This window comes from Typopeltis vanoorti, chromosome 20 (assembly GCF_054136105.1).
Source record: "Typopeltis vanoorti isolate ZY-2024b chromosome 20, IOZ_Tvanoo_1.0, whole genome shotgun sequence".
NCBI classification, from domain to species: Eukaryota; Metazoa; Arthropoda; class Arachnida; order Uropygi; family Thelyphonidae; genus Typopeltis; species Typopeltis vanoorti.
In genome coordinates this window covers 62,637,136-62,663,287 of record NC_143568.1, presented here as the reverse complement: position 1 = coordinate 62,663,287, position 26,152 = coordinate 62,637,136, and the positions used below count along the sequence as shown (strand labels likewise).

The 26,152-nt window shown below is 34.3% G+C and overlaps 1 protein-coding gene across 1 annotated transcript; it reads left to right on the top strand.

Annotated features, from left to right (window-relative positions):
* The first annotated feature begins 962 nt into the window (after nucleotides 1-962).
* LOC150095492 (uncharacterized) lies at nucleotides 963-21,163 on the top strand. Its single transcript, XM_090410196.1, has 29 exons — nucleotides 963-1,053; nucleotides 3,415-3,474; nucleotides 5,914-6,071; nucleotides 6,260-6,493; nucleotides 6,713-6,868; nucleotides 6,978-7,173; nucleotides 7,381-7,627; nucleotides 8,649-8,814; nucleotides 9,000-9,179; nucleotides 9,952-10,095; nucleotides 10,443-10,590; nucleotides 10,707-10,987; nucleotides 11,788-11,916; nucleotides 12,036-12,173; nucleotides 12,420-12,625; nucleotides 12,928-13,107; nucleotides 13,341-13,605; nucleotides 13,770-13,926; nucleotides 14,230-14,493; nucleotides 14,640-17,467; nucleotides 17,649-17,829; nucleotides 18,067-18,224; nucleotides 18,370-18,538; nucleotides 18,662-18,837; nucleotides 19,071-19,294; nucleotides 19,533-19,840; nucleotides 19,972-20,249; nucleotides 20,400-20,613; nucleotides 20,958-21,163. Exons 1-29 carry the CDS (start codon nucleotides 1,002-1,004, stop codon nucleotides 20,996-20,998), a joined length of 7,938 nt encoding a protein of 2,645 aa, XP_090266322.1. The 5' UTR covers nucleotides 963-1,001; the 3' UTR covers nucleotides 20,999-21,163.
* Nucleotides 21,164-26,152: the final 4,989 nt, after the last annotated feature.

Sequence of the window (26,152 nt, the reverse complement as noted above, 5' to 3'; positions counted from 1 at the left end):
TGACAACAAACTTAACAATACTTGAAAAATGTTCCATAAGGTTCCTCTTATCAATAAAATGATTTGAAATTCATAATTTCTCTCATGAGCAAGCGATGCCCAATAAAATAATTGGTGCAGATTTCTTTGATCATTAATATACTTAGGAGGGGTAGAAGAAGAGTTTATTTATTTATTTAGAAAATAAACCACTTTTGATAAATTAGTTCGATTTCAGTTTTTAGAAACTGAAGCAGATTTTAGAAATATTTTTTTTATAAAATGGCCACTTTATTAGTTTAGATTCCATTTTTTAATATAATTTGATAGGCATTATGCCAATACTATCTTATTATAGACGAAATAATCAGTAGACTTCTTGACGATAGCACCGTTTATGATATTCTTAAAATAAGCATACTTATTAATTTTTAATAATTTTGTTATTAGCATCATTAGTTAGTTTTAACTTGGAAGATATTTAACTTATCTTAACTTATAAAAATAACGAAATAACAAGAAAATAAACGAAAAATAAAAATAAACGAAAAAATAAGAAAATAGTTTTTTCTACACTTTCCACGAGCTCTCGCTCTATTTTTCCGAAATCCTTTGTATCGCTAACTGTTTCAGAATATTGTATTAAACGAGTACCTGCTTCGTGCGATTTTACAGTCACTAAAAGCAACTGTAAAGTAGTTGCTTTCAGTAATTTTGCTAATACAGTAAACGATGGGAACGTCTCCGATACTTCTACTTGAGAAAGAGTGAAGCGACTCACATATCAAGCTGATTCAGCAATATATTGGTCTTAGTTTATTAAGAACGATAATAAATGCCCGACGTCACTTTTCAGTAGCAATTGAGACGGGATAAGAAAAAAATCTGCCGCCAATTCAGCAAATTGTGTAATGCTGAACTGAATAGAATCCAACTTCGTAAATATGGACTTGGTCCTTTGTCTGTCGTGACAGCTATATAAACCACAAAAAGGCAGCGGCATTCACGATCTCAGCATCGCCATGGAGCTGGGAATATTGGTGCTGGTGTGTCTTCTGGGAGCTGTTACTGCAGGTATGTGGCCCTTAGGTGGCCCTTTTTTATATATTTCCTAAATCTAATAACATAGTCGATATGTAATTATGTGGATATTACAACGATAGCGAGAAATTTTTAGATATATTTAACTAGAAATTGTTGGAAAGCGTAGTAAATTAATAGCAGTAAATGTTACAATAAAGAAACTTTATGACTTTGAGCAGTTTATATATCTTAATAACGATTCATTCTTATAACAATTAATTATAGTAGCAGTCTCCTTCAACGAAATCTGCAGTTGGTTCGTGGTTAATTTCAATTATTTGTTCTGTAGGAATAGATGATAGCGTTGTAACTGATCTCTTGGTTTAGCAGAATGTTCCTTGCTTCTGTATATAATAAATACACCATATCAACTTTTTTTAAAAAAATCATTACCGTTCTCTTAATTTTACACCAAATTTCGATTAATTCTAAAGCTAAAAATATGTTGTAAACATAAATACATTGTTTTTGAGGTAGTTAGCAGCTCTAGCAGGAACAAACGATTTGTTTCACTATTGACAAATCGAGCTAGACTTAAATGGAATCAGTCCATATTATACAGCTGCTTATGGCTTCATTGTCTCTAAAAGCATGTTGTCCTTGGGGTGGGGGGTGGGGGAATCCTTAGAATTAAAACGGTATCCGAAACGATGTGACGGGTTGTTTTTTGTTTTCTGTTGCACTAGATTGGTGTTCTATATATATTTACGTAAATTGGGAGTGGGGGGTACAGAAGAGATCTACTAAAACCTCCTTAATCAGGGTTCAATTTTGGGCGACTGGATAGTTTAATCTACCATCTGAAAATGTGTGAAATTTAAGTGTAATGGTCCATATTATTAAAAATATTCGTTGTTACTTATTTGTACTAGGTTGGTAAACGAGAATCTAGCATGCGCTCAGTCTAATTTTGAGCAGTCTCTAATTAGAAGTGATTGTTAAAATGTCCGTGACTTTACTGCATGCAGTAAAATCACAAAACCGGTTTTGCTAATGGAGAAAAGCAAACAATAAATGTAGAAAAAGAACGCCTTTCTTTTGCCGTTTAAATTCCATCGCTTTTACAAGTAAACATCGCTTTCATAGCAACTAACTAGTTTTAAACAGATGTTTCTTTTTCTATTCATGAAAGCTATTTTATCAATTCAAAATCTAACTTCTGGCTTAATTTATGACAAGAGACAAGCTTCGATGATGATAAAGATTTCAATGTCTTAGTTCGGTAATTAACATACAGTGTATTGTCGTAAAGAATTTAACACTTTAACATATTTAACATTGTTTTATTATTCAATAGTAAGACTATTCGACTGACTGTACTTTGATTGGTATCGCACAGCTTATATCATTTCAGATCAATCATGTAAAGATTTAAAGTAAAAGTTTTATGTAAACAAGACACTTGACATTGACCATACGAATTATTTAAAATCGATTGCGAAATTGCCATAGACAGAAAGTAGGAGATACGTACTGTATAAAAAGTTATTATATGTTCTCGTTTATTTATACAGGAGCTTTTATCTTTAACTCAGCAGAGCGCACGAAGTTTAGAGTAACAGTTGTTGATGATAAATATTTCAATAAATTCTGAAGACTGTTTTACGAAGTGATCAAACTACGAAACTTAATTGCATATTATACTTACTCTGGTTTAATTTAATATAATAGCATTTATTATAAAAAAAAACTGAAGTTGAAATGCTAACAGTAATGTTTGTAGCAAACGACCGAGTTTAAAACCTAGGTGGCGTTCATAACGTTAAATCGGCAAAGGGGAGTCATAAATTTGATTTTAGTCATCGACTAGCGGAACTTTTTTAGGACTTATTTTTAAGTCCGTTCCATAGTTAGCTATCTTAGGAGCAAATAAGGGTTTGTTTTTTCTTTCTTTTCTTTGAGGAGAAACTCCGATTTTTAACCCCACGATTTAGAAAAAATCGACCATACAGCATACACAATGTTGTTGTTGTTGTTGTCGTGTGGGGTTCCTCCCCATTTCTCCTCCACCGTCCCTTAACTGGTTGATCCCTCCTAATGAGGGATTTTAAGTATGTATTTTATGACCGTAGATCCGTGTGTGTTCACCGGCCGGTTTGTCTGCTCTGAGAGACGAAAAACCCGAATTTCCGGAGGGGGAAACCCTCTACCTCCGTATGAGACCGGTTAACTCACCTTCAGTAGAAAGAGACCAGATAAAGGTTTGTCATCATTGACGGGATCGAACCCAGGTCTTTCCGAGCAAGCATACACAATATAGATATAAATAATACTTGTTTGGATTAGGAACATCAGAACATTAAAGTTATTTGTAATTAAGTAAAAGTTAGATAATAATATTTCTTTTTCCAGGCCCAGTACGCGGAGGAAACGATTGGAATGATTCCAAATGTTCCCGGCAATGCGCCGTCGGTAAGTGAAACACTTCCTCGTTAGAACGAATATGAAACATTTCAAAATGAAGCTTATCTATTTATTTCGAATTAAAATTTTAAAATAGAGCAGGGATTAGGGAAAAAAAGTAACCCCTGACATCACTGTATGAGTAATGTTTTTATGATTGTTATGATTTTTGATTGCACGATTATTTTGATTTTTTTTATTATGTATATTATTAGAACACATTATTGGAATGAACACACACATCCTCGCTAAATCACTGCGCTGTTTTAATTATAATAGTTTTAAAATTTTTTAAAATGTACAAGCAAGCTTCTTCATGTATAATTCTGTCAGTGTTGTCAAGATTATGACATCCAGTTCAATTTCTTAAAAAAAAAAAAAAAACAGGATTGTTATCTTTCAATCGATGAGATTCAAAAACATGGGTGAAGCAAGGATAAATGAAGAAGAGGATGGACAGTTAGTAGAAGATGGACTGTAAATTAAGGAAATTTTGTTTTTCTTTTTTTACATGAATTCTACTCACAAGAAATGGTAAATCTTCAATACCGTGAAGAATTTGTTTGAATGTGTCTAATGGACACATTCAAAAAAAGACTGCTTGGGATATTTTTTAAAGCTAATACACACTCCCAACAAGCAGTGTGGTGATTTTTTCATTCCAAATGAAATTCATCTACCTATCCAAACAGCAGTAAAAAAAAAGTGTTGAAACTATCGGTGGAAGTTTGGATGAACAACGTCCATGGAAATAGCGGAAGGAAAAGACATCGAGCAGATACTGAAGACTGATTCCAATTACTCTCGCTTGCTCTTTATTTAATCCAGTTTTTTGAAAGATGCTTTTGGAACACTTCTTCATAAATAACAGTAATACTCATTTCTGTTCAGATCCAGGATTTGTAGAGTAAACAACTGACCAATTTGCTTACATTTGTAAATTGTAAACAACTTGACCTACCTGGATCGAAAGACTAAGCTCAAAATTTCAGATGTTCATGCAGCCAATGATATATGTTAATTCTGCATATGTTCTATGTTACCTCATTTTAATGGAATACATTAAAATCTCTTACATTTTAATGGAATACTTTTAGAATAATTTCATTCTTTTGCATTCGGAGAGGAACATATTTTACACAAGTATGAGTTATGAGAAAAATCGAATGAAAAAAAAATGAAAGTATGGTAAAAATCAACACAATAATTAAATTATTAAGATGATACATTTTTCGACAGTCACCATAAATGTTTTCGTTCTAACCACCTGTTATTGTTAGCAAGTCAAATTTATCTTTCATTAATTTCAAAAGTTTTTCCTTTGCATTTTATTCGCCACACTTTTGGTGTTATATTTTCCTATGAAGGATTTAGCATCCAATACAACTCTACATTTACAATGTAGCTGACATTTTTGTAACGTATAGTACAGTTTCTTATTTCCTGATTTACTTATTTAAATTTATTTCACTCCCTATGAAAATGTTCATGAATGTCAAAAGTGGTTTGGTTTTTTCATATCTTGTGTTTTTGTGACTTTTGCGTGGGTTGGTGTAGTCGCTTTGGATTTCACTTTCACGATTGTTTTATACTCATAACTTCAACTTCATTAACGTTCACTTTGATTTTATGTTTTTATTTATTTATTTATTTCATGCACAGGTTATGGCTGCTAATATTCTATAAGTTAGAACGATTTTAACGCCTTAACATGAAAGATGTACACCAGATCCGTGTTAGATTTCAAATTAGCAGGTCAAGTCAAAGACCTACTAATTTGAAAATTTAACGAAAATGTTATCTGCTGTATGCATTTCTTGGTAAATCCATATTTAGAAATAGTTTTCCACCGAAGCAACAAAGCTATGAGGTCAGTATATGCTTCGGCTAGTTTGCCTGTTTTGGCATTTAGAAATATAATACATAATGCCTCTAAATGTTAGCTGCAAATTAAAATTAGCATTTAACTTCTTTTTTAAAACAATAAAAACAACGTTTTTCTTAAATCGTAGCATTTTTCAATTTCAACTAAAACTATGCGATGCTTTTTATTTCTTTTGCGACTCAAAGCCTAAATATAATTATGTAGCTTTAAAACTAATTTAACTCATTAGTGTTAAATGAATTTATATGCATTAAGTATGTTTTCAAATACTGTAAGTCATAATGACTTAGTGGATGGCTTATTAATTATCTTTAAGTATATGCGATATTATTATTAAGGTTATTATTTATTACTTAAAAAAATAAAATAAAATAAAATAATAATAATAATAATAATAATAATAATAATAAATAAATAAAAAATAAAAAAAATTTGACACCCGAGATTCTTCGGGACTACTTATACGTAAGGATAAACTATTCTGTGAGTATAGTTAAGCCTATTAATACACTGATACTCGAAAAAGTATTTTTAATTTAATTTTTATTTTTTATTATCTTTAGGTCCCGGCAAATATAACTTCAGGAAAGATATGGCATATGAATTCAAATTTGAACTTATGAATTCCATCTCGACAAGGAACAATTATTACAATCAAGCGGTACGAATGGCCGGCACAGCAATTTTCAAAGTTGTGGATGACTGCGAGATGGCGCTAGAGGTATAAAATCGTTTACTGGAAATGTAATATGATGTAACTAAATGTAATTTTTTTAAATCCAAAATGAAAACTTGTAAATTATTCCAGTGAAAATGTTAGCATGGAAATTACGTAAGATCTGAACGTTTACATAATTCATAATACTTGTTCTAAAAGGAAAAATAAGCATCTCTGATTCATTTTCCCAGGTGCGAGACATCTCTTTCGACGCCGTAGGAGGTTCTGGCTATCCATCTCGATTGCTGGCAAACTTAGAAAAGTACGAACTTCCGTTTTCTCTTGACGACGGAAAGATATATGAAGTGTGCCCTCATCATCATGATCCGCATGATTCAGTCAATATTAAACGGGCTATTCTTTCGACGCTTCAAATTTCCTTACCCAGATCTGCCGGATATGAGTATTCTTCCACCTTGAGGGAGGTAAGTAATTACCATGCTTTATGGCTTCTATCAAGAATAACGAAAACAAATATTTCCCCCCCCTCTCTCTCTCTCTCTCTCTTTCTCTCTCTCTCTTTTATTTTCATTTCATTTTTCTTCCAATATCCCATTTAACGAAATTTTGTACACAATAAAATATAAAAATTTAATACTTATTATTATTATTATTACATATACGTCTTCTTATTTTGTAATCAGGTAGACATAATGGGTGCCTGTGACACAGAATACTCAGTCAGACGTGAGGGTCACGATTACGTGATTTACCGTAAGAACAAAAATCTGAGATCCTGCAGCTATCGCCATGGAGGAACTACGGCTATTCCTGGTGTTTTCTACAGTTCTCCAAGCTCGGTAGGTTATTTCTATTTCCATGCAATATATGCAATCCGCTGCTGGCTACCTTAATTTTCTAATACGAATAATAATAATAAAAATTCACGTGTGTTTTTGTTTTCTTTAGCCTATTCAGACACCAACTATTTTATCTGAGGAATATCACTGCGAACAAACCCTCAGAAGAGGAATCCCAGAGAAATTGTGGTGTAAAGATAGGGGTTCTTTATCCCTTATGAGCCGAGGAGAGATGCAAGCAACTTCTCAGGGTGAAATTATATTAACATACCAACATGAAGTTCCCTATAAAGACAGATATTCCTGTAAGTCTATTTTTAGGGTAGAGGTTTTTTATCGAAACACAAACACACACAAAATACATTTTAAAAAAATATTTTTATTAAATTCGTGCTGTAAACAATGACATGATTTTTGAATTACATAAATTGCTATCTCAAATTAAATACATCATAAATATATAAAAATTTATTAAAACAACTTTTGTATAATTCTGTTTGCTTTTAATCTAGTCCCAATTTCCAGCCACGGTTCGCTCTTGTATGCTCACGAACCAAGATCTCCTTCCGAAACCAAGGAATCTGATGTAGCGGGTTTACTTCAAGAACTGTGCCCAAAAATTAAAGAGAAGGTTAGGCCAGACACTGCTAGATACTTCCATAGATTAGTTTATATGATCCAAGGTCTTCCCGGATCAGAAGTCGACCGAGTCTATACAAAACTAAAGAATGGAGAATACTGCGATTCGTCTAAAGTTCTGTAAGTTGATTTAAGATCCTAAAGAGCTATATATTCCTGATTAATATGGATTATTTACAATGTTTTAATGAAATAATAATAATGCTTTGTATCATTTAAATGGTAAATGCATCAAATTAATTAACCTATTAATTAATTAGAAACCGATGAATTTGCATAATTTTATTAATACGAGAGATTTATTTCTATCGAAATGGAAATACAGCAAAATTAAAGGGCCACAAATTTCAAATATAACTAAAATTTATTCGTGTTTATTGAGTTAATTATATTCTTTATGAATTTACGTAAATTTTCGTTGCTTGATCATAAGTGAAATAAAAAACGAAACAAGCTTTTGTCGTCTGCTAGAAAATCAATTGCCAATAAAAATTTAATAGAAATTCTACTTTCTGGGGAATTAGGCAACTGGAATCTTTCAAAAGATTTTATAATATAATTTAGCTTACTGTTTTTCATAGTTAATATCATAATACAAAACAGTAAGCGTTCTAACAACATACGGAAGACTATAATATGGCTCAATTACCATTAAATTAAATTACTATGTTTCATGGTTTGGCGTTGGATAGTGATATAATCCTTTTCAAAATGATGTGTTTAGGGAACTGGTTAACAGTGAGAAAGAGTGACAGATACGCTAACGACTCGGCAGGCCTGACTGGCCGAGTAGTTAGCGCATCGGCTGCCCCGCCAAAAGGCTGTGGGTTCAAATCCTGCCGTGGGCATGGATGTTTGTCTGTGAAAATACTAGTGGTGGTGGTGGTGGTCGGTGGTAGATGGCATTGGTGTAGATGATGAAGATAATTGCGGTTGGTGGATTGATGGAGAATTGTAGAGTAGGTACCCTCCCTCAATGAGTTTTTGAACTCCCTGGAGATGTTTATATAATAAAATAGTTTCGCATAAATGTTTAAACTGTTTCCATTCGCTCACTCATCTTGTTATTTAAGCCTTTCAATATTATAAACAAATGAAATAGCTGGAAATAGCAATCCGCATGATTTATTTCTGTTTCCAGCGATATGTACATGGATGCAGCAGCTGCAGCTGGAACGAAAGATAGCATGGAATTAATGGTCAAACTCATCAAATCCAGTGAAGTTTCAAAACTCAGGGTAAACACATGGCTTACGATGTTGGCCTTCATACCTCATCCATCAGCAGAAGCTGTTGAAGCAGTCATTGTGAGTATCATTGAGATAATACCAGCAGAAAATATTTTTTTTTAAAAAATAGTCTTTTTGTATGCCATAAAACGTTTCTCTGTTTGTTAAAGATCCCGCTTTCGATTGTGAATTTTGTTCTGATTTCATCTTACTAATCTTGCAATTGGAAAATAAATATGTATTCCTTTTCTTAACATTTTCAGCCGTTGTTGAAAACTGAAGCAATTGGTCGTCAAGGTTGGTTAGGAATATCTTCCATGATCCACAAATTCTGCCATATTCGTCCAGACTGCGAAAGATTGTCTCCTGTTCAAGAGGCTATTCGTCACATGCAAAGTCATCTGGGAGAATGCCGGACTGGTGGTTCTGAAGAAAAAGATCGGGTAAATAACCAAGTGATATAAACATACATATACACTATACGAAACTACTTTTTTTTCAATCATCTAATTTTGATTGCTCTATCAAAAAAAAAAAAGAAGCAAATTTACTTCACGAAGATGTAACATATGAAAGAATGAAAGATTCAAACCATACCGACCACTGAATTACAAATTCTTTATAAAGAGACACGTAAACGTCACTCACGCGCGTATATGCAAAATATTTGGTAAAGTACGCTACCACGTGTTTGAAGCAACTATTCAAGAATGTGGTTGGTCAGTAATCCTTATAATGTTGATCACTATGGAAAAACAAAGGATCTTTCGAATTCAATAAAAGACGTATTGTGGATGCCTGTGTTTTAAACGATTTTGAAAACATCAGAGATGACTGGTTTCTCAAGGTGTTTAATCAGTGGAAAAATAACCCGCACAGTCTGTCAAGATACATCGCCGTCTGAGAAGGCTTGTACGGACAAACAGAACTTCCTGTGTTCAGCAATTAACCGAAGCATTTAATGAAAGTTGTTTCCGAAACTGAAATTGAAGAGGATCGGCAGTCGCATACCTAATGTTAATTTCATACGAATGAGCATAATATCTTAATTAATCACTTACTCGTTTATTTCGGAAATATGAAAACCACGAGTGACCTACTCAACTTGAGATAAAATCAAGACATAATTAAAAACATAATACATATATTCTTCTGTATGCAATTTAAATTAAATCTATATCTTGTACGTGACATTTCTACTTTTTTGTATTTCAGGTTATTGGAATCCTCAAAGCGTTTGGAAACATGGGAAAAGCAGGAAGTGCAATAAACACTATACTGAAATGTATTTCTCAGCCAAATCCAATGGACGTCCGAGTAGCTGCTGTTCAATCATTCCGTCGTATGGAGTGCTCCGTGGTAAGGAATTACATATTTGTTGCTATTTCCAGCATCTGCAAACAATCAAAATAAAAGATCAAGTTTCTTTTCCTAATTAATAAATAATTATTATTTATCATAATTTCATATAAGATAATTTATAATAATTAACTGGTTAGTTATTATATATATATATAAATTATATATATATACAAATTATAAATACTAAAACAAAATAATAGCAATTATGTAAATTAAGAAATTCGAACTAAATTTAATGCTTTTTTAAGCAGGTGGTCACGTGAATTATACATTAATTAGTAACATATATTATCTTAACCAATAATTAATAAAATGCATATTGCAATAGTTTTATAAAATTGCAGATAAAAGCGCATACTTGGGATTTGTATTCCAAGATGGAGGAAGACACAGAAATTAGAATTCAGGCTTTCATCAGACTTATGGATTGTGCTGATACTCAAATTATCCGAAAAATCAAGAAACTCTTTTCAGAAGAGCAAGACCCAGAAGGTTGGTAGAAATAATTTTATTTAAAAAAATAATGAAATATTAAAATCTCTCTGAACTCCTTTACGAATTTACAATTATACTAAATCTTTGACTGATCTTGATTCTTTCGCGTTTAGTTGGCCACTTTGTGTGGACTTACCTGACTAATCTTCAGGAATCATCATCGCCACTGAAGCAAGAATTAAGAGAATTCCTGTCAGATGAAAATCTTGAGAAGACATTTGGCCCTGATGTATTGAGTTCAAGGAATATTGACTGGTCTCTGTTTTCTGAGCGTTTTAATATGGGAGCTGAATTTGTGAGCAACATCATTCGCGGTACAGACTCGCCTATTCCAAGGTCACTATACATGAATGTCAGTACACACCAATTCGGTTACAGCGTAAACCTATTTGAGGTTTGTATATTTCAAGATTTCATTAATTTTGTCATGTAGAAATAATTTCTTAAAAAAAAAAAAAAAAAAAGCCGTTATTACTATTTACTGATATGAGATCGAACCTACTTAACTAACCAAACGGTTAAAGACCATAACAAAATAGCTGACGATGGTAATTCAACAATGTGGCCATCACTGATGACACGTAATCACACATACTACCTTTTAAGATTGTATTCAATTTTACAAACAATTAAAATTAGGGATTTAATCTAAAATGCATTAAATTTTATTTTCTCGTTATTTATACCTAGCCCTCCTCGAAACATTCGTTAGCTTTTCCATTTTATTTTATACTGAATAATTTGCCATTTCTTGAATTATTATTATCATTGTTAACCGGGTTACACTAATCATTACTTACAATATACCTATCATACCGTTTCTTAAATTGATTCATCGAAAAAGCAGTAACAACTATCTCAGGCAACCCCTTTCACTCATCCGCCATCCTTCATCGTCACCCTATTATAGAAGCTGAGTAAATGTTTAAGATAGGACCTCCCTTTAACAAAACCAAGTCGTCCTCTATAAAGCATTATATTCTTATGACTCGAATTATGATATGTACCAAATTTTCCAAAGTTGATTAAAATATTCATTCACAGAGATGCTCAGTTTAATAGTAACTAATTATGAAATAACTTTTAAAAACTGAAAATACGTTTATTTGAACTCGAATCATTCATTAAAAATTAATATGAAATTTCACAATAGCTCGTTTTGATGTAGTAACAAAGTATCACAATTTGATCTAGGCTGGAGCTAGGCTAGAAAGCATGAACGAAATAATGGACAAATTCTTCGCACCAGATGGTTATTTTGCCGATACTCCAGCAGCAGAACTCTGGAAATCTCTAATAGGAAGAAGTAAAGCTTATCGAAGGGTAGGCATCTTTAATTATTTCTTGAATGATTAACATTAGGCAATTTTGTAAAGCAAACAAATTTGCTAACTAACTATGTATAGGTTCAATAACAAAAATGATCTATTTTCTGTTTGTAGCGAAGCAGAAGTTCGGACGATTCCAATGGATCTGTTAACTTCCGGTTCCTTGGTGAAGAAGTAGCTTGGTTTAACCTCCCTAGAATGAAAGATTTAAGCTTGGATAAAGCATTCGATTTAGTTGCCATTCTTTCAGAGGTAAGAAGTTATTACAAAATGAGACGATTTCTCATTTTGAAACTATTAACACAGAGATTTCATATTGACGAAATCGCTCTGATTTCATCAGTGGCTTTATGTTAACAAATTAATCGTGTCGTCTTTGTCATTGCGACCTGACTCTTTGCAAGTTCTTAAATAAACTAAGAATATCCCTAAATAGATACTAATCTTGAAAAGAATATTGCTAATGAATTTCTTCTGCTATTATTGATATTCACATAGATGGCCCGTCCTCAGAAGATGGATTTCTCTCACAGCTTCGTGTTCGTGGACAGCTCCTTAGTAGTACCAAGTGTTACTGGGCGAGCATACACAGTTAACATCAACGGAAGTGCCACAGTTGGATTGAAAATGGAAGGAAAGATGGATTTTAGAAAGTTAATGTCTACTCCCAAAAACTGCGAAATCGATGGACAAGTTCAACCCAGGTAAGCAATAGCACAGAACCGGACAGCAGTTAGCTTAGAAAATATAGAAAAAATTCGCTTTCTATATTGAAAAGACATATTTTCTCCAGTTTGGGTTTAATAAATATCAGATTTTAATCTATTTTTTAATGAAAGGATTAGATGATAACCTTTATTATTATTATTAAGAAAAGAAACATTAACTAAAGTAGCATAATCAATATGTCGGATATCATTTTGTTGTTGTTTTCATGTTATTTATCAAACTTATTATACGACTATGAACCGTATGTTTGTTAATTGTATAATCATTCCATTCGCAGCGCTAATGTCGAAATCAGTGCTGTCGTTGGTATTATGTCCGATGATAAACCAGCCCTCAAAATTGTTGGAACTCTGTACACCTCCACAGATGTGAAACTTAAAGCAGATATTAAGGATAGCCGCCTATACCATGTTCGACTCGATCTACCGGACGACAAGATTGAAATATTTAGTGTGAAGTAAGGACTCTCTGATATGTTTTCAGTTTATGAAAAAAAACAAAGAATTCAAAAATAAAAAATTCAGGGTTTTTTTTTAAAAAAAAAGACCTCAAAACTTGAATTAATTGTATTAAAATGATAATCATTTTAAGTAACGAATTCGTAATCATAAATTAATATTCTAAAATATTAAATAAATAAAAAATAAAACTACATTTTATTTTTATTTATTTATTTTTATTTAATTTTAGATACGATCTGTATGAAGTTTATCGTAATGGCAAAGAGAATGAGATTAAAGCGCCATCTAGTGAAGAACGGAAATATTGCACTAAATCCCTCGCTAAACCAATGGGTATAGAACTGTGTGGAAAACTTAGAATCCCAAGTCCTCTCATCGAATACAGCAGGCCATATTTTCCATTCAATGGTCCATTCGAATTTGAATATACCTTGAAGAAAACCGACCAGATGATGAAAGGATATGAGTTCTCACTCGAACTTCCAGAAGATCGGGTAAGTCTTCTCTCAGAATTTTTCTGTCATAACATTTCAATTTAAAAATATTATTAACTGGTTAGAATTATAATTAAAGCTAATGCAATTTGTGAATTAATAATTTAGCGAAATTTGTTAGTTCTTCTGCAACGTTAAAAGCTAATTTTGTATTTGTTTTGCAGTCCCGACCAGAAAAGGTATACAAAATTTATCTGGACACTCCTAAATCATCAATACCTCGCAAATATGCTCTGCATATTCGTTCGACATTTTCTTCTCACACTGAAAAATCTTTGAGCATTGATTTACAATCGCCTTTTAAGGAAATCCAAGCAAGCGGTAAGTTTCTTGTCTAATGGCTAAATCGCCTGCTTTGTTTAAAAATGATAATTCTCGCTAAGCTCAATATGTTATTATTCAGGTATAATTCTACTAAAATACATTAAATATTAAAGCATAAATAAATGTTGATAAAAATATAAAAGAAATTGTTTAATGTAACTAAGATTAAGGATGTACTAAAACGTTTCGATATTCAGAAACTGCACTTCTCATATCACAAAAAAAAAAAAGTATTTGAAAGCATTTTTATGAATGACTAACTTTATCTACTAAATTATTTTTATTTATATTTGTTTGTAGGATCGTACGTCTATCAAGAACAACTCATTCGCTGTAAGTTGGAAGCAACTGTGGACAAATCTGCTCATTATGCATTAAGCGGCAGTATTGAAGCTAGGGAGCGTGGCGCCAAGAAAAGTTGGGCACCTGCCGTTGAACTTCATCTTCCAGATACTGATCCTTTGCGATTCACTGGTTTGATCACTCAGACAAAAGAGAAAAAAGAAATTATTACTGTGGAGCTACAAGCTAATAAACCAGAAAATAATCCAGCCTACGTCAAAGGTATTAAAACGTTAAAAGCAAGGAAATAAGTAACTGGAGCACATCTTATCTTATTTGTGTTTCCTGTTTTCAGTTTTTCTTATTTAATACTCTCTGCTGTATCATGTGTATATTCTATATCCCTTTTCCATTTTTTCTTTCCACAGGAAATCTTATCAAAGATGGTCCTGTGGGTCGTTTATGGAGACGAGCAACGTGGCGAATCAGTGGAGATATGGCCGTAAACTTGCCAAAAGTCGTCTCCCGTTTTCATTTGATGATAGAAAAGCAAGGAAGAATACTAACGAGTGATCTGGCAGCTCAGTATCAAAAGGAAGGTAGCGACAAACACACCATCCAATATACTTCCAAATATCAAGATCTTGGCAGCAATCGCGTAACAAAAATCGCAACACTATCAGAATTCAAAATGTCTCAGTATCCAGATACCAACTGGCAGCTTTTGTGGAACGTACAGAAGAAACCGGAAGAAATGATGGAAAACAGCATCATGCTGAAATACGGAGAGAACTTCGATGATCAGGAACATTACGTGAAAATCTACCAATATACAAAATACGAATTGCAATCCGATGAACAGTCAATATCAACAGGGGAAACTAAAGTGGAAATTGTTGTACCCGCATGTGAAATGGATTACAAATTGAAGTTGAAAACCGGCTGGCGATTCACCATTCATCCTGTGATTGAATTTGATGGAGAAATAAACAGCACTTTAGGAAAGCTAATGACAACAAGTGGTAAATATAATGTTATTTCAAGACAGCCATTGAAGATGGACGTGCATGCTCAGCTGGAGTATCCTGGAAGAATGATGAAGTACACTGATCAAATAGAAGAGCGTATGCCAAATCAGTACGTTGGACAAAGTAGTCTCCAATGGCAAAAAGATAAATACGCTTCAATGGATTACAGTTACAGCATTACGGACAAGGATCGTCAGAAACAGCATGAATTTCAAACAGTTTTAAAATCCAGTTTAATGGGTCATCCTGTTCATCAGAAAGCAGTATTAAAGGCCACTAATAAAGTAATCGATGTTTTCAGTAGTACACAATATGGGGACCGCCCTAGCTACATTGTTAGTGCAAAGTTGGCTGCTGCTGGAAGAAGCGAAATTAATCTCGACTTACCTTCGGTGGAAGGAAAAGTAGAACTGGATAACAGTGACTACACGAAGGGTGCTAAATTTGACATACATTGTAAGGAAAGTTACGACAGACGAATCGTTGGTTCTTTGAGTTTATCTAAGAAACCAAGAAAAATTTTAGAAGGTGAATTAGCCTGGGATGCCAACAGAGATCCTACTCGTAAGGCAGCAGTGTATGCACTTCTGGAGACAACTTCCTCTTGGACTGAGAAAAAGCATAACATAGAAGCAAGGGTACAGTATACAGATGCAGTCGATGTCGATGTAAGGTGTAATCTTCAAGGAAAGTTGAAATCAGGTCCACACGATATTCAAATTAAAGTTTCTCGTAAGAGAAGGGATCCTATTGCTATCATGATTTACCATGAAATCGAGAACGGAAAGCTGAAATCAAACTTAAAGTACAAAGTTAATAATAAAGAAGTTCTACGTGCAGAGGCAAACGGAAAATACCTGAAGAAGTCATCTGGATTGGAAGTAGGTGGAGGGGTAAGTTTAACTTCACAACGTCGAGACCTGGATGGCAAGGAAGTTTATTTTAGCTATATATATGATACATCTAGTTCTATGAGTTCATATGTTACTGAAGCTCGTCTACATCTTTCACCTTCCAAAACATACAGCTTCAATTCAGACTACTCTCATCATTCTGCATGGTCTTCAGGAACCATAAAAGCCAAAGCTTCTCTCACAACCCCGCACCCTGAATGGCGATCTCAGCAAGGTAATCTTTTCTGCCAGTATGGCTCTGGTAGTCTGAAACTAGAAGCAGATGCAGCAACAGCCTCTGGTAAGAAGATCGAAATCTCGTCGCTTTATGAGAGTAGTCGGTACGGAGCCACTCTCAAATATTTGATGAGGACGCCTTTCCACAAGATTCGAATAGTGAAGGTGGAAGGATTGTATGATCTTCAACCAGGAAAGTACAACGTTCGATCAGAGTGGGATGTAAATAATGAAAAGAAACTTGAATTGAGTGGTAAGTTTAATTATGACAGCCCAAGAAAGTTTGATGGTAAGGTCATTCTCGATACGTCTGTTACTCCAGCAGTTGCGGTATATGCAAGAGCCACACAAGATAGGTATAGTACGAAATATGAAGCTGGAGCACAGAAGAGTTCGGCTGATATCGTCCACCTGAGAGCTAGTATTTTGAAAAGGGACAGAGGTTTCTCTCACAGTGCCGCTCTTCAATACCGTGGTTCTGAATTGTTTATGATACAGCTCGACAAAGAGCTTCAGTCTTCGGGAGAAGAAGAAGTATATACTGCCTTGGTACACGGTCCGTTTGAACCAATTTCTGCTAATCTGCACTGGTATTACAGTAAACGTGAAATCCGTCCAGTACTGAAGGTCTGCAAAGAAAACTATCCAGACAGTTGCATCACTTTAGAAGGTTACTACAAAAATTTTGGCAGCATATATTCTTCAAGGTGGCATAAAGAGGTAAAACTTGCCGTTAGGAAACACCCAGATGTTGATACGTCTTTTATTTGTTTAGCTAAAAGAGAGAAGGACGTTGTTCAACATAAGCTCTTAGTGGAATCACAAAGCAAGAAAGTTGGTTACGAATGGACCATAGAAGACAAGGATCATGAAGGTAGCATTGATACAAATATTTACTTGCCATACCGAGACATCGAAGCCAAGGGCGCTTACAGCATATCTGGAGAAATATCAGCTGCTCATCTAGAGGTACTTCCTGATGCGAAGAGAGAACCTCACAGACGACTACAACTTGATCTTACACATAAGGACCATAACACTCCAAGCAGTCGCAAAATAGAAACCGAGGTGGCGTGGTCTCAGAAGGATCTCAAACGGGTACGTATATTTATTGAAATTATAGACTTTATAATTTCGAATATAAAGAGTTACCGATACTTTTTGTATGAAATTCTTTGAAGCATTTTTAAATCAAATGTAAATATGAAATAATTTGTATATGGTAGTTATTATTCAATATAATGATGATGTCACAATATTTCTTGTTGTTATATTTCAGCCTATTACAATGAACTTCCTTCTTGAAACCAAAAAAGGACACGTTGCTCGACCGGTTGAAGCTAAGCTGGAATTGGATTATTCGAAGAATCCTGAGGACAAGATAACTGCCGAGTGGTATATAGAAACTTTGAACATGGATCCCAGAAACAAATCATTAGTTTTCAATCTTTATAAAGAGGGTGAGTAGTATGGATTTAACTTAAAAGTTTAATTATACCATAACATCGTGTCACAATATGCTCATAATACACTCTGAATTATGAATCATAATACACTACTATAATTAATTTATTTATCAACAAGCAGTGTACATTCCAAATCCATTACTTTAGGTTGTGGTTCATTATGAGTTTTAATTTCTCTTCCACATTCACAGCTTATTTCATACCGGCTTCAACTATTTTTCATATTTTTAGATCATAAAGACTTGGAAATTATGCTCAAGGCTCATGTAGGATTGCATGAAGATCAAATTACAGTTGGTCATGTTCTTCACTATCAGACAAGATCTTACCAGAGGGACAGCTACTTTTTGGCTGAAATATCAACTTCCGACAAGCAAATCAATGTCTGGGTAAGACAAAATATTAATTAAATTAAATATCAATATAGTCGCATTTGATATTTTTAGAGCTAAAATACAATAATCATATTTTCACCGCAGTCTTCTATGCATAGTATTCCTCTGTAAATATAATTTTTTTTCTGTTTTCGATTAGTATCACAACCCTAGAACCGGACTTGCGCTTTTGAGCACTTATGAAATTGCATCCAGTGGAGATATCGAAGTAGAATCCGAATTCATACTGAACAGTGATAAGTGGAGAGGAAAATTCTACTTGGACGTTAGCAAACCATCAGCGGAGATGACTATCCATGACAGAAGAGGTACGAATGCTCCTAAATGTATTATATAAGACACAGAAAATTCGTTAAGCTGACAACAGATTTATGATAACGTTTTCGATCTTTTATTTTACAATTCATAATTTATTGAAAACTCCTTTTCAGATGAACCATACAAGAAATTTGAAATTACCACCACTGGTCCACATCTTCTTTCTGCCAATGCTTACACTTATGAGAAAGGTGGCCAAACTAGGGATGTATCGGCTATACTAGACCGGTCAGGTTCCAGGTTTGCTGTCGATGTCAAATGGGAACCAGATACTCTTGAAGAAGTAAAGGTAAATTCTCTTCAAGTACACTTGGCAATGCCATAAAAAATAGAAGTTATTTTTGATGGAAGTTCTTGGTTATTCGCAAGCTGTTAAAAAAAGTTAGCTGTAAAAGATCAATTACAATCTGGCAAAACTATAAATTATTCATTGAATAAAATAATTAATAAAATAAAATATTTACCAACAGACTTCGCATTATTTATCGATGAGTTTATGAACTATTTTTCGTCTAATTGTAGGAATATATCACGAGCTTACCAGAAAAGCTTAAAGAATTAATAAAAGCTGAGATACCCTACGAGAAACTACGTCAGAGAATCCGAGATGTTTACAGGGCTATTGAAGAAGAGGTTACTCCATTTGTACGTAGGGTTGTCCAACAATATCAACAGTACCTTTGGCAAATAAGACAGCGATACGAATGGGTACGAAGAGAGATGAAATCGCTGCTTAGAAGTCTTCCGTAAGTATTTCCTTATTTCTTTTATGACCACATTTCTTCTCTTATTTTTATTTGTTTATTTATTTTGTTACTTCACATTCATTAGTGTATCGAGGACCTTTCTTATGATATATGCCGAACCCAGGCAAGCACTGTTTTGCTGCTCTTAAATTAAATAAGACATAAAATTAATATAGAATTCGTTTATTGTATTGTATTGCAACCTTCCTTTATAAAGAATGCCGTTGATTTCTTACAGGTCATATGATGACGTTAAGAGATGGCTACGACCAGTATGGAAGGCAATGAAAGACGTCAGAGATGATATCTACGAAATTTTTGACGATCTTATCCCAGATTCGGTAAAAGATACTTTACAGAGTATATGGCAGTGGATTCGAAGGAGATTCTCTAGAGCCTGTGCCTATGGTACCGTATGTTACAAAATGAAATATGCTTATCAAAGACGCGGAATCCAAGGAGCAGCCGAGATGATGTATGAAGTTTTTATCACTCTTCCAGATGGCTATTACAAGGTGGCTATTGCTTTCAAAGATGCAGCATCGCGTAAGTATAGGAACACAAATGCAATTGCTTAAAATAATCTTAGATCGAAACTATTTTTTACTTGTTGCATCCCAGTTATGACATGTGCACCTGTAATACTAACAAAATTCTAAATGTAATTCATTTTGCAGGTGAATTCCGTAACTGGAAGCCAGCTTCTCTTGACTACATCAAGAGACTAATGAAACGGACTTCCAATTATGCACAGGAAACCTATGAAGATATAATGGAATCTTCGTTAGTCTGTTGGATGCGTGACTGGGTTTCTGATAGTTACCAGTGGGTAGCAAAGCAAATACAGAAATCAGCAGAGAGAATCTATCAAGCAATCCAGGATATCAATGAAGAGTTGCTGAGCAGTGAAGATGTCAAAGCCTTAAAGAAGTTATACGTTCACCTACGAAAGGAGGTAAGATTATGATTGAATTAAAGAAATTATATTTGCATTTCTTTTTTTTAAACGTTTAAAGATTTTTTATGAAGTGATAATTTTAAGATTTTTTTTTAAAGTTAAATATTTCTAACTATCCAAACTTTGAACATTTTATTTGGTTTTCAGGTGAAACAAGGACTGAACAAATTATGGAGTCACCAGCTATGGCAAAAACTTCGTGAAACTATTGAAGATGTTGTCGTTGCTTTCTGGGGAGATGCTACTCATGTTGTTGTCTTCGATCCAGAAAAAGGTCACGTGAGAGTGGAATTGAGCACTGAAAATAATTATGTTGGACGTATCGCTAGCAAAGCAGTGAAACAATTGCGACTGTCCTCAAGTAAGACACTTTAAATGCTGATAATACGTATTGCGTAATAATAATAATAATAAATAAGATTTTAATGTGAAAATCCTAAAGCACCAAGTTATAATACTATAATGTGAAAAAACAATTAATTAATTAAATGGATTTTTATGTATAGTGCAAGTGGCCAAATTGCAATCTACGAGACTCCTTAATCAAAGCTTTAACAAGAATTAGACTCTTGCTATTATAAAGTATTATAACAACGTCTATTTTCATATTCAGCATGTTACTTTACAAGAAGAATTCAACTTTTTATTGTAATTTTATTTTTATTTTATTTTATTTTATTATATTTTTTATTTTTTTTTTTTCAGAAGGCTACAAAGAACATTATGGCGATGACGACGAATTTTGAAACAAAAACTTGAACGAATATGAACCTATCCGTTGGTAAATGATCTGCTTGGACTGCACTGAAATATCTAATTTATGTTAAATGCTTCTAGTAATTTGTTGCAAGAAAAAAAAATCCTGTAAAGCGCGCACACAAAAAAAAATAAAGTTTTTTTTTCGATGTGTATATCGAGAACGAGTGTCTTTTTGAATTCAGAGTTTTATAAACTCAGATTGCATTTACATTATCATTATTTAAAATCAAAAATTAATGAATATAAAAGCGGATAAACTTTATCCACTAATAATATCAACACTTATCCCTCGTTTCTTCAGAAAACGAAGCCATATCTTATATTTGGATTATTGTGTGACACCAGGAGGCTTTAAATATAGAATATTAGGTATAGAGATCTGACAAACAACAACAAAATATTCGCATATGTAATGCTTGCTTGAAATGTCATACAACTGACAAATATGCGAGGTATCAGAAAATCATTACTCTTAATGAGTTTGCTTAGTGTCAAAAATAAACTAATAACTATAAAGAAGTCTTCAAATCGTCCTGAATTCTTACTCCTTAATACATTCCTGTATTAATGCTCTCTTTCCCTTACTCTGCATCTTTAGTAACTAAGATTTTGTAGCTTCCATCGCAAAAAAAAAGTCATCCAATGTGTCCTTTGAGTTTGTTAAATTTTATTCGATACTCAGCGTTTTGTTGGTTTTGTTTAACATGATTCCCCCGCATTTCAGGGTTTCACAGTAGGATTGCTATGTCTCTGCTTTGGCTTCTCCTTTCAGAGAAGTAAGTAAGATTAATGTCAAATAAAGGAAGCTTGATCCGATATATATCACATAGTCTTCAAGAAAATAAGAACTCACTTCGTCAGTCATATTACATCACATTACACCATAAAAAATTTAGATTTTTCTTTATTGTTATATTTATGTTTCTCTGTTACTCCCCCTATTTCTTTGAGTCTTTCGCCTCACCAATAAAATTCACTTGTTTTGTCTTTTTTATCCATGCTTCGCTCTGACTATGCGTAACAGTGCTTGTTCCACAGTCTAAGTTAAATGTAATTCCATATATCATGCTTAAAATTTGACAGGCTGCAAACTCCTAACCTGATGCTTTTGCTTTATTGTGTAAATCTGCGGTACATTCAAAAACAGAAAAAATATAGGTTTTTTTTTTCTGTTGAAGATAGCAAATCAGAACTAAGACTTTGTTTTCTACCTTAAAAACGGATACACAGGACGATGTGTTCAATTGAACAGAGTCGGACAGTTACCCGCGCGCGCGCGTGTGTGTGTGTGTGAGAGAGAGAGAGAGAGACGCACTTTCGCTGTACACTAAGTAGTCATCTTTTTAATTTGTTATAACAATCCTACACATGATAGGTTATTAACTTTATTCTTCTTTTTACTTTAAGCTTCAGCTTGTTGAGGATTCAACAACTTGAAGGTTTTTTGCATGCAGTCTGTCCATCATTTTCATGAACAACCAATTGAACCTTTTGTTTTTAGTTTCTATTTGTTATGCGGTAGGTACCTACCTACTGTAGATTAATTTGTTGAGTCGTGGATAGGCTAAGGGTTTGATGCGGGGATCCTCCTATAGAGACCTAACATACTTCTCAGCAGTAGCATAACTAGGTTTTAGCGCTCTTGGCAAATTCGTAGCAGAGCTCTTTTTATAGTGTGACAGTTTCGTTAATTGGCAAAATATACTACTATTAGCATCCTTCAAATACGGACAGCCTTGCCAACTACCCTAATACAAGAGTTCCTGCGCTATTAATATTCGATACTTTTTTCAGGCCATTTTCATGGCTCACAGCTGTAATCTGCTCTCGTCTGTATCTATAAGACATCCGTACTACAAAGGAATTGAAACCTACAACCGTGTTGACTGGAAAGCGAAGACGTCATCAATTCAGTCAACCAAGTCGGCATGTGTTGATAACTCCTTGCTTTTTCTGTAAATTAAAAGCATAATGAAGATTAATTGATTGTATGAAAAGTTTCATGTTAATACCGTCTAGCACATTTATAAATACACTGCTTGGAAAGAAGTCAGCGGACACCATAGTGAGAGGAACAAACTCCTTTAGTTCCTTTTTCGCAGCGAGTTGCACTGACTTGGGAGCATCATATTCCTCCAATTTATACCGGCTACAAACAAGTGACTCGTCACATGGCATGATGCACCTTTCCAATGGGGGATATCCGTTGACTTCTTTCCAAGCAGTGTAGTATTTGTTCAAAATGTAGTTCATATGTTAAAGGGGAACAAATTACCAGAATACAATAAGACACAAAACGGAAAATAAAATATACAAAACTGGTTAAGAAATGGGTTTCTTCTCTACAAGTTATGTTTATATTTTAAACGAACATGGAAATGCAGTTGCGCCTGTTTCACCACTGATACTTGGCTAACACAAACATTCATTTTCAGTAAATACAGCGGTCCGACTTACTTATTTTACTACATAAAAGAAAGGTGATTTAAGAATTAAGAAGGAGGACAGGGAAAAGTTATTTAAGAAGGCGAAATAGATTACTTTAAACTGCTTAATATTTTACCTCTTTTCCCCCTTCATAGTAAGACTTAAAAGCCATCCTCATGTTGGCTACCTAATGAATTATATAAGCATAATTCTTTGGGACAGTTGCTTAGTAAATTCATCCGAAAGCATAAGTAAACTTAAGCAAACATCGATTCGTGATTGTATAAAATTTGGTCAATAATATGTTGTACTAAAATACATATAAAAGCTTAACACGTATTTTTAGCTAATCATATTATTATCATTCGATAAAAATAAATTGCCTTATTCAGAAACAAATTCACCAACTTTTTTTGACAGTGGGGATGCTATTGTTTATCATACTACTTCTCAGCAAATTCGCTGTTTATTTAATCAATGCAGATAGTGACAGAACCTGGTGCCAAATCATACCAACCTTTGCTAGACTGAAGTTAAAACCCCTGTCTATAACGTTTATTATTTGTTAACTAAATTCCCCTTAATTCACAAAAGACTAGATATCTGTGGTTTGAGAGTGAAACACAAGATTATAGAAGAATCCCGTAAATGTTAAATGTTGCGTATCTAATTTAAAATCACCCAAAACTTAAGTCGATACCATATCATATTTTATGCACTTCTTCATAAAAGAAAAGAATAAAAGATAATATATACATATATAGAGTATACTATGCTTCGTTCCCATGGTTGGACTATTGTTCCCAGTCTTCCAATCTAAACATATGCACCGAACTTATCACCCAAATAATCTTCACTGGCATGAAAACATACATTCCCCACACTTCCCTGAACTGCCGTCCCCTATCTAAACCTGGTTCTCCAAAAGATGTGCCAAGGCTGTACAGATGAAAAATCAGGCATACCACAACTGGCTCAAAGTAAGAACTCCATCCTCTTTCAATGCCTATACTGATCCCTGAATCAGATGAAATATTATCAATGCTTACATCATCACCCACAGAAAAAAAGCTAATCTCCTGGCTTCACACTTTGCCTCCAATGCACGCATAACTGACAATGGCAAACGTCCCCAGTCATTCCAACTGCCGAACATACAATGTCCTTTGTATCTTTTTTCCAGAAAGAGATCACAAACCTGTTGTCTAAATTAGACACAAAAAAGGCTCCTGGCCGTGATGACATCCCTCCAATTGTCCTGAAGGTCTGTGCACCAGAACTGGCTCCTATCCTATGGCGTCTGAACATACTCTCTTACTCCACTGGTATATATCCCAAAGCCTGAAATTTGGTCTGTATCTAACCATTCCTAAAAAAGGTGACAAATCACTGTCATCTAACTATCACCCTATCTCACTCACCTCAGTTCTATCTAAAGTGATGGAGAAAACCATTAATTCTCAATTCCTACTCTACCTTGAAGATACCCAGCTATTAAGCGACCACAAGTACTGATTCCGTCGATGCCGAACAACAGGTGATCCGCTCTCATATATCACCCATTTCTCCATGGACAAATACCATGGAGAAATGTGGCGAATCTCAAGTGGTTGCAGTTGATATTTCTAAAGTCTTTGACCCGGTCTGGCACAAAGGCTTACTAAGCAAACCCATCATTTGGACTGTCTCAGGACTTCTGTAGATGGATTGCCAGCTTTCTGTCTGGACGTGCACTACGTGTGATGATAGACCGCTCCCTATCCTCTCACCATCTAACTAATGCTGAGGTTCCACATGGTTCAGTTCTCTCACCGACCCTCTTTCTTCTGTATATCAATAACTTACTTCAGTTGACCTCCAACCCAATACATAGGTTTGCAGATGACAGCACATTGAACTCCTTCCTTTCATTTGAAAAACCTTATCCTACAAAATTATACCTTATCCTATCTCCTTTCACTTCAACCCACAGAACATCCACAACTTCCCTTAACTCTGACCTCCAAGCAATCCTCCAATGAGGTTCAGATAATCTCATCAACTTCAACGCTAGTAAAACCCAGTTTTCTTATTTCCCACAAAAAAGAACCATTTTCCCCCAGTATTATTTTTGATAACACGCAAATTCCCAGACAAGATGAGATTTCTCTACTCGGCATTACCTTGACATCAGGTCTCTCCTGGCATAAACACATCACAACCATTGTCCTCAGCTTCCAAAAAACTAGGATTTCTCTTTCGCTCAAGACGTCACTTCACTTCTGAACAGCTGTTAACCTTATACAAATCACAAATCCTCCCAGCTCTTGAATACTGCTCTCGCATTTGGAGTGGGACTCCCAAAAGCTCCCTCAAAATGCTTGACTCAATACAGAGGAGAGCAATTAGAGTAATAAATGACCCATCCCAAACCAACTCACCCCCCCCCACCCACTTTCACATAGACGCTTGGTCTCTGCAATATGTATATTCTGTAAATATTTCGATGGGAAATGTTCACCTGAAAACAGCATCAACTAAGCACATTGGAACACGTACAGCTGCTGCCCAACACCCCTTCACAGTACACCTCGAAACCCACAGAGCAAGTTTCTTTTCCTCCTCATTCATCCCTGCTACTGCAATACTGTGGAACCATCTTCCCCGGATGTATTTCCCAAGGAATACAATATATAGGCTTTAAATTGAATATCAACAAGTTTCTCCTTTCACAA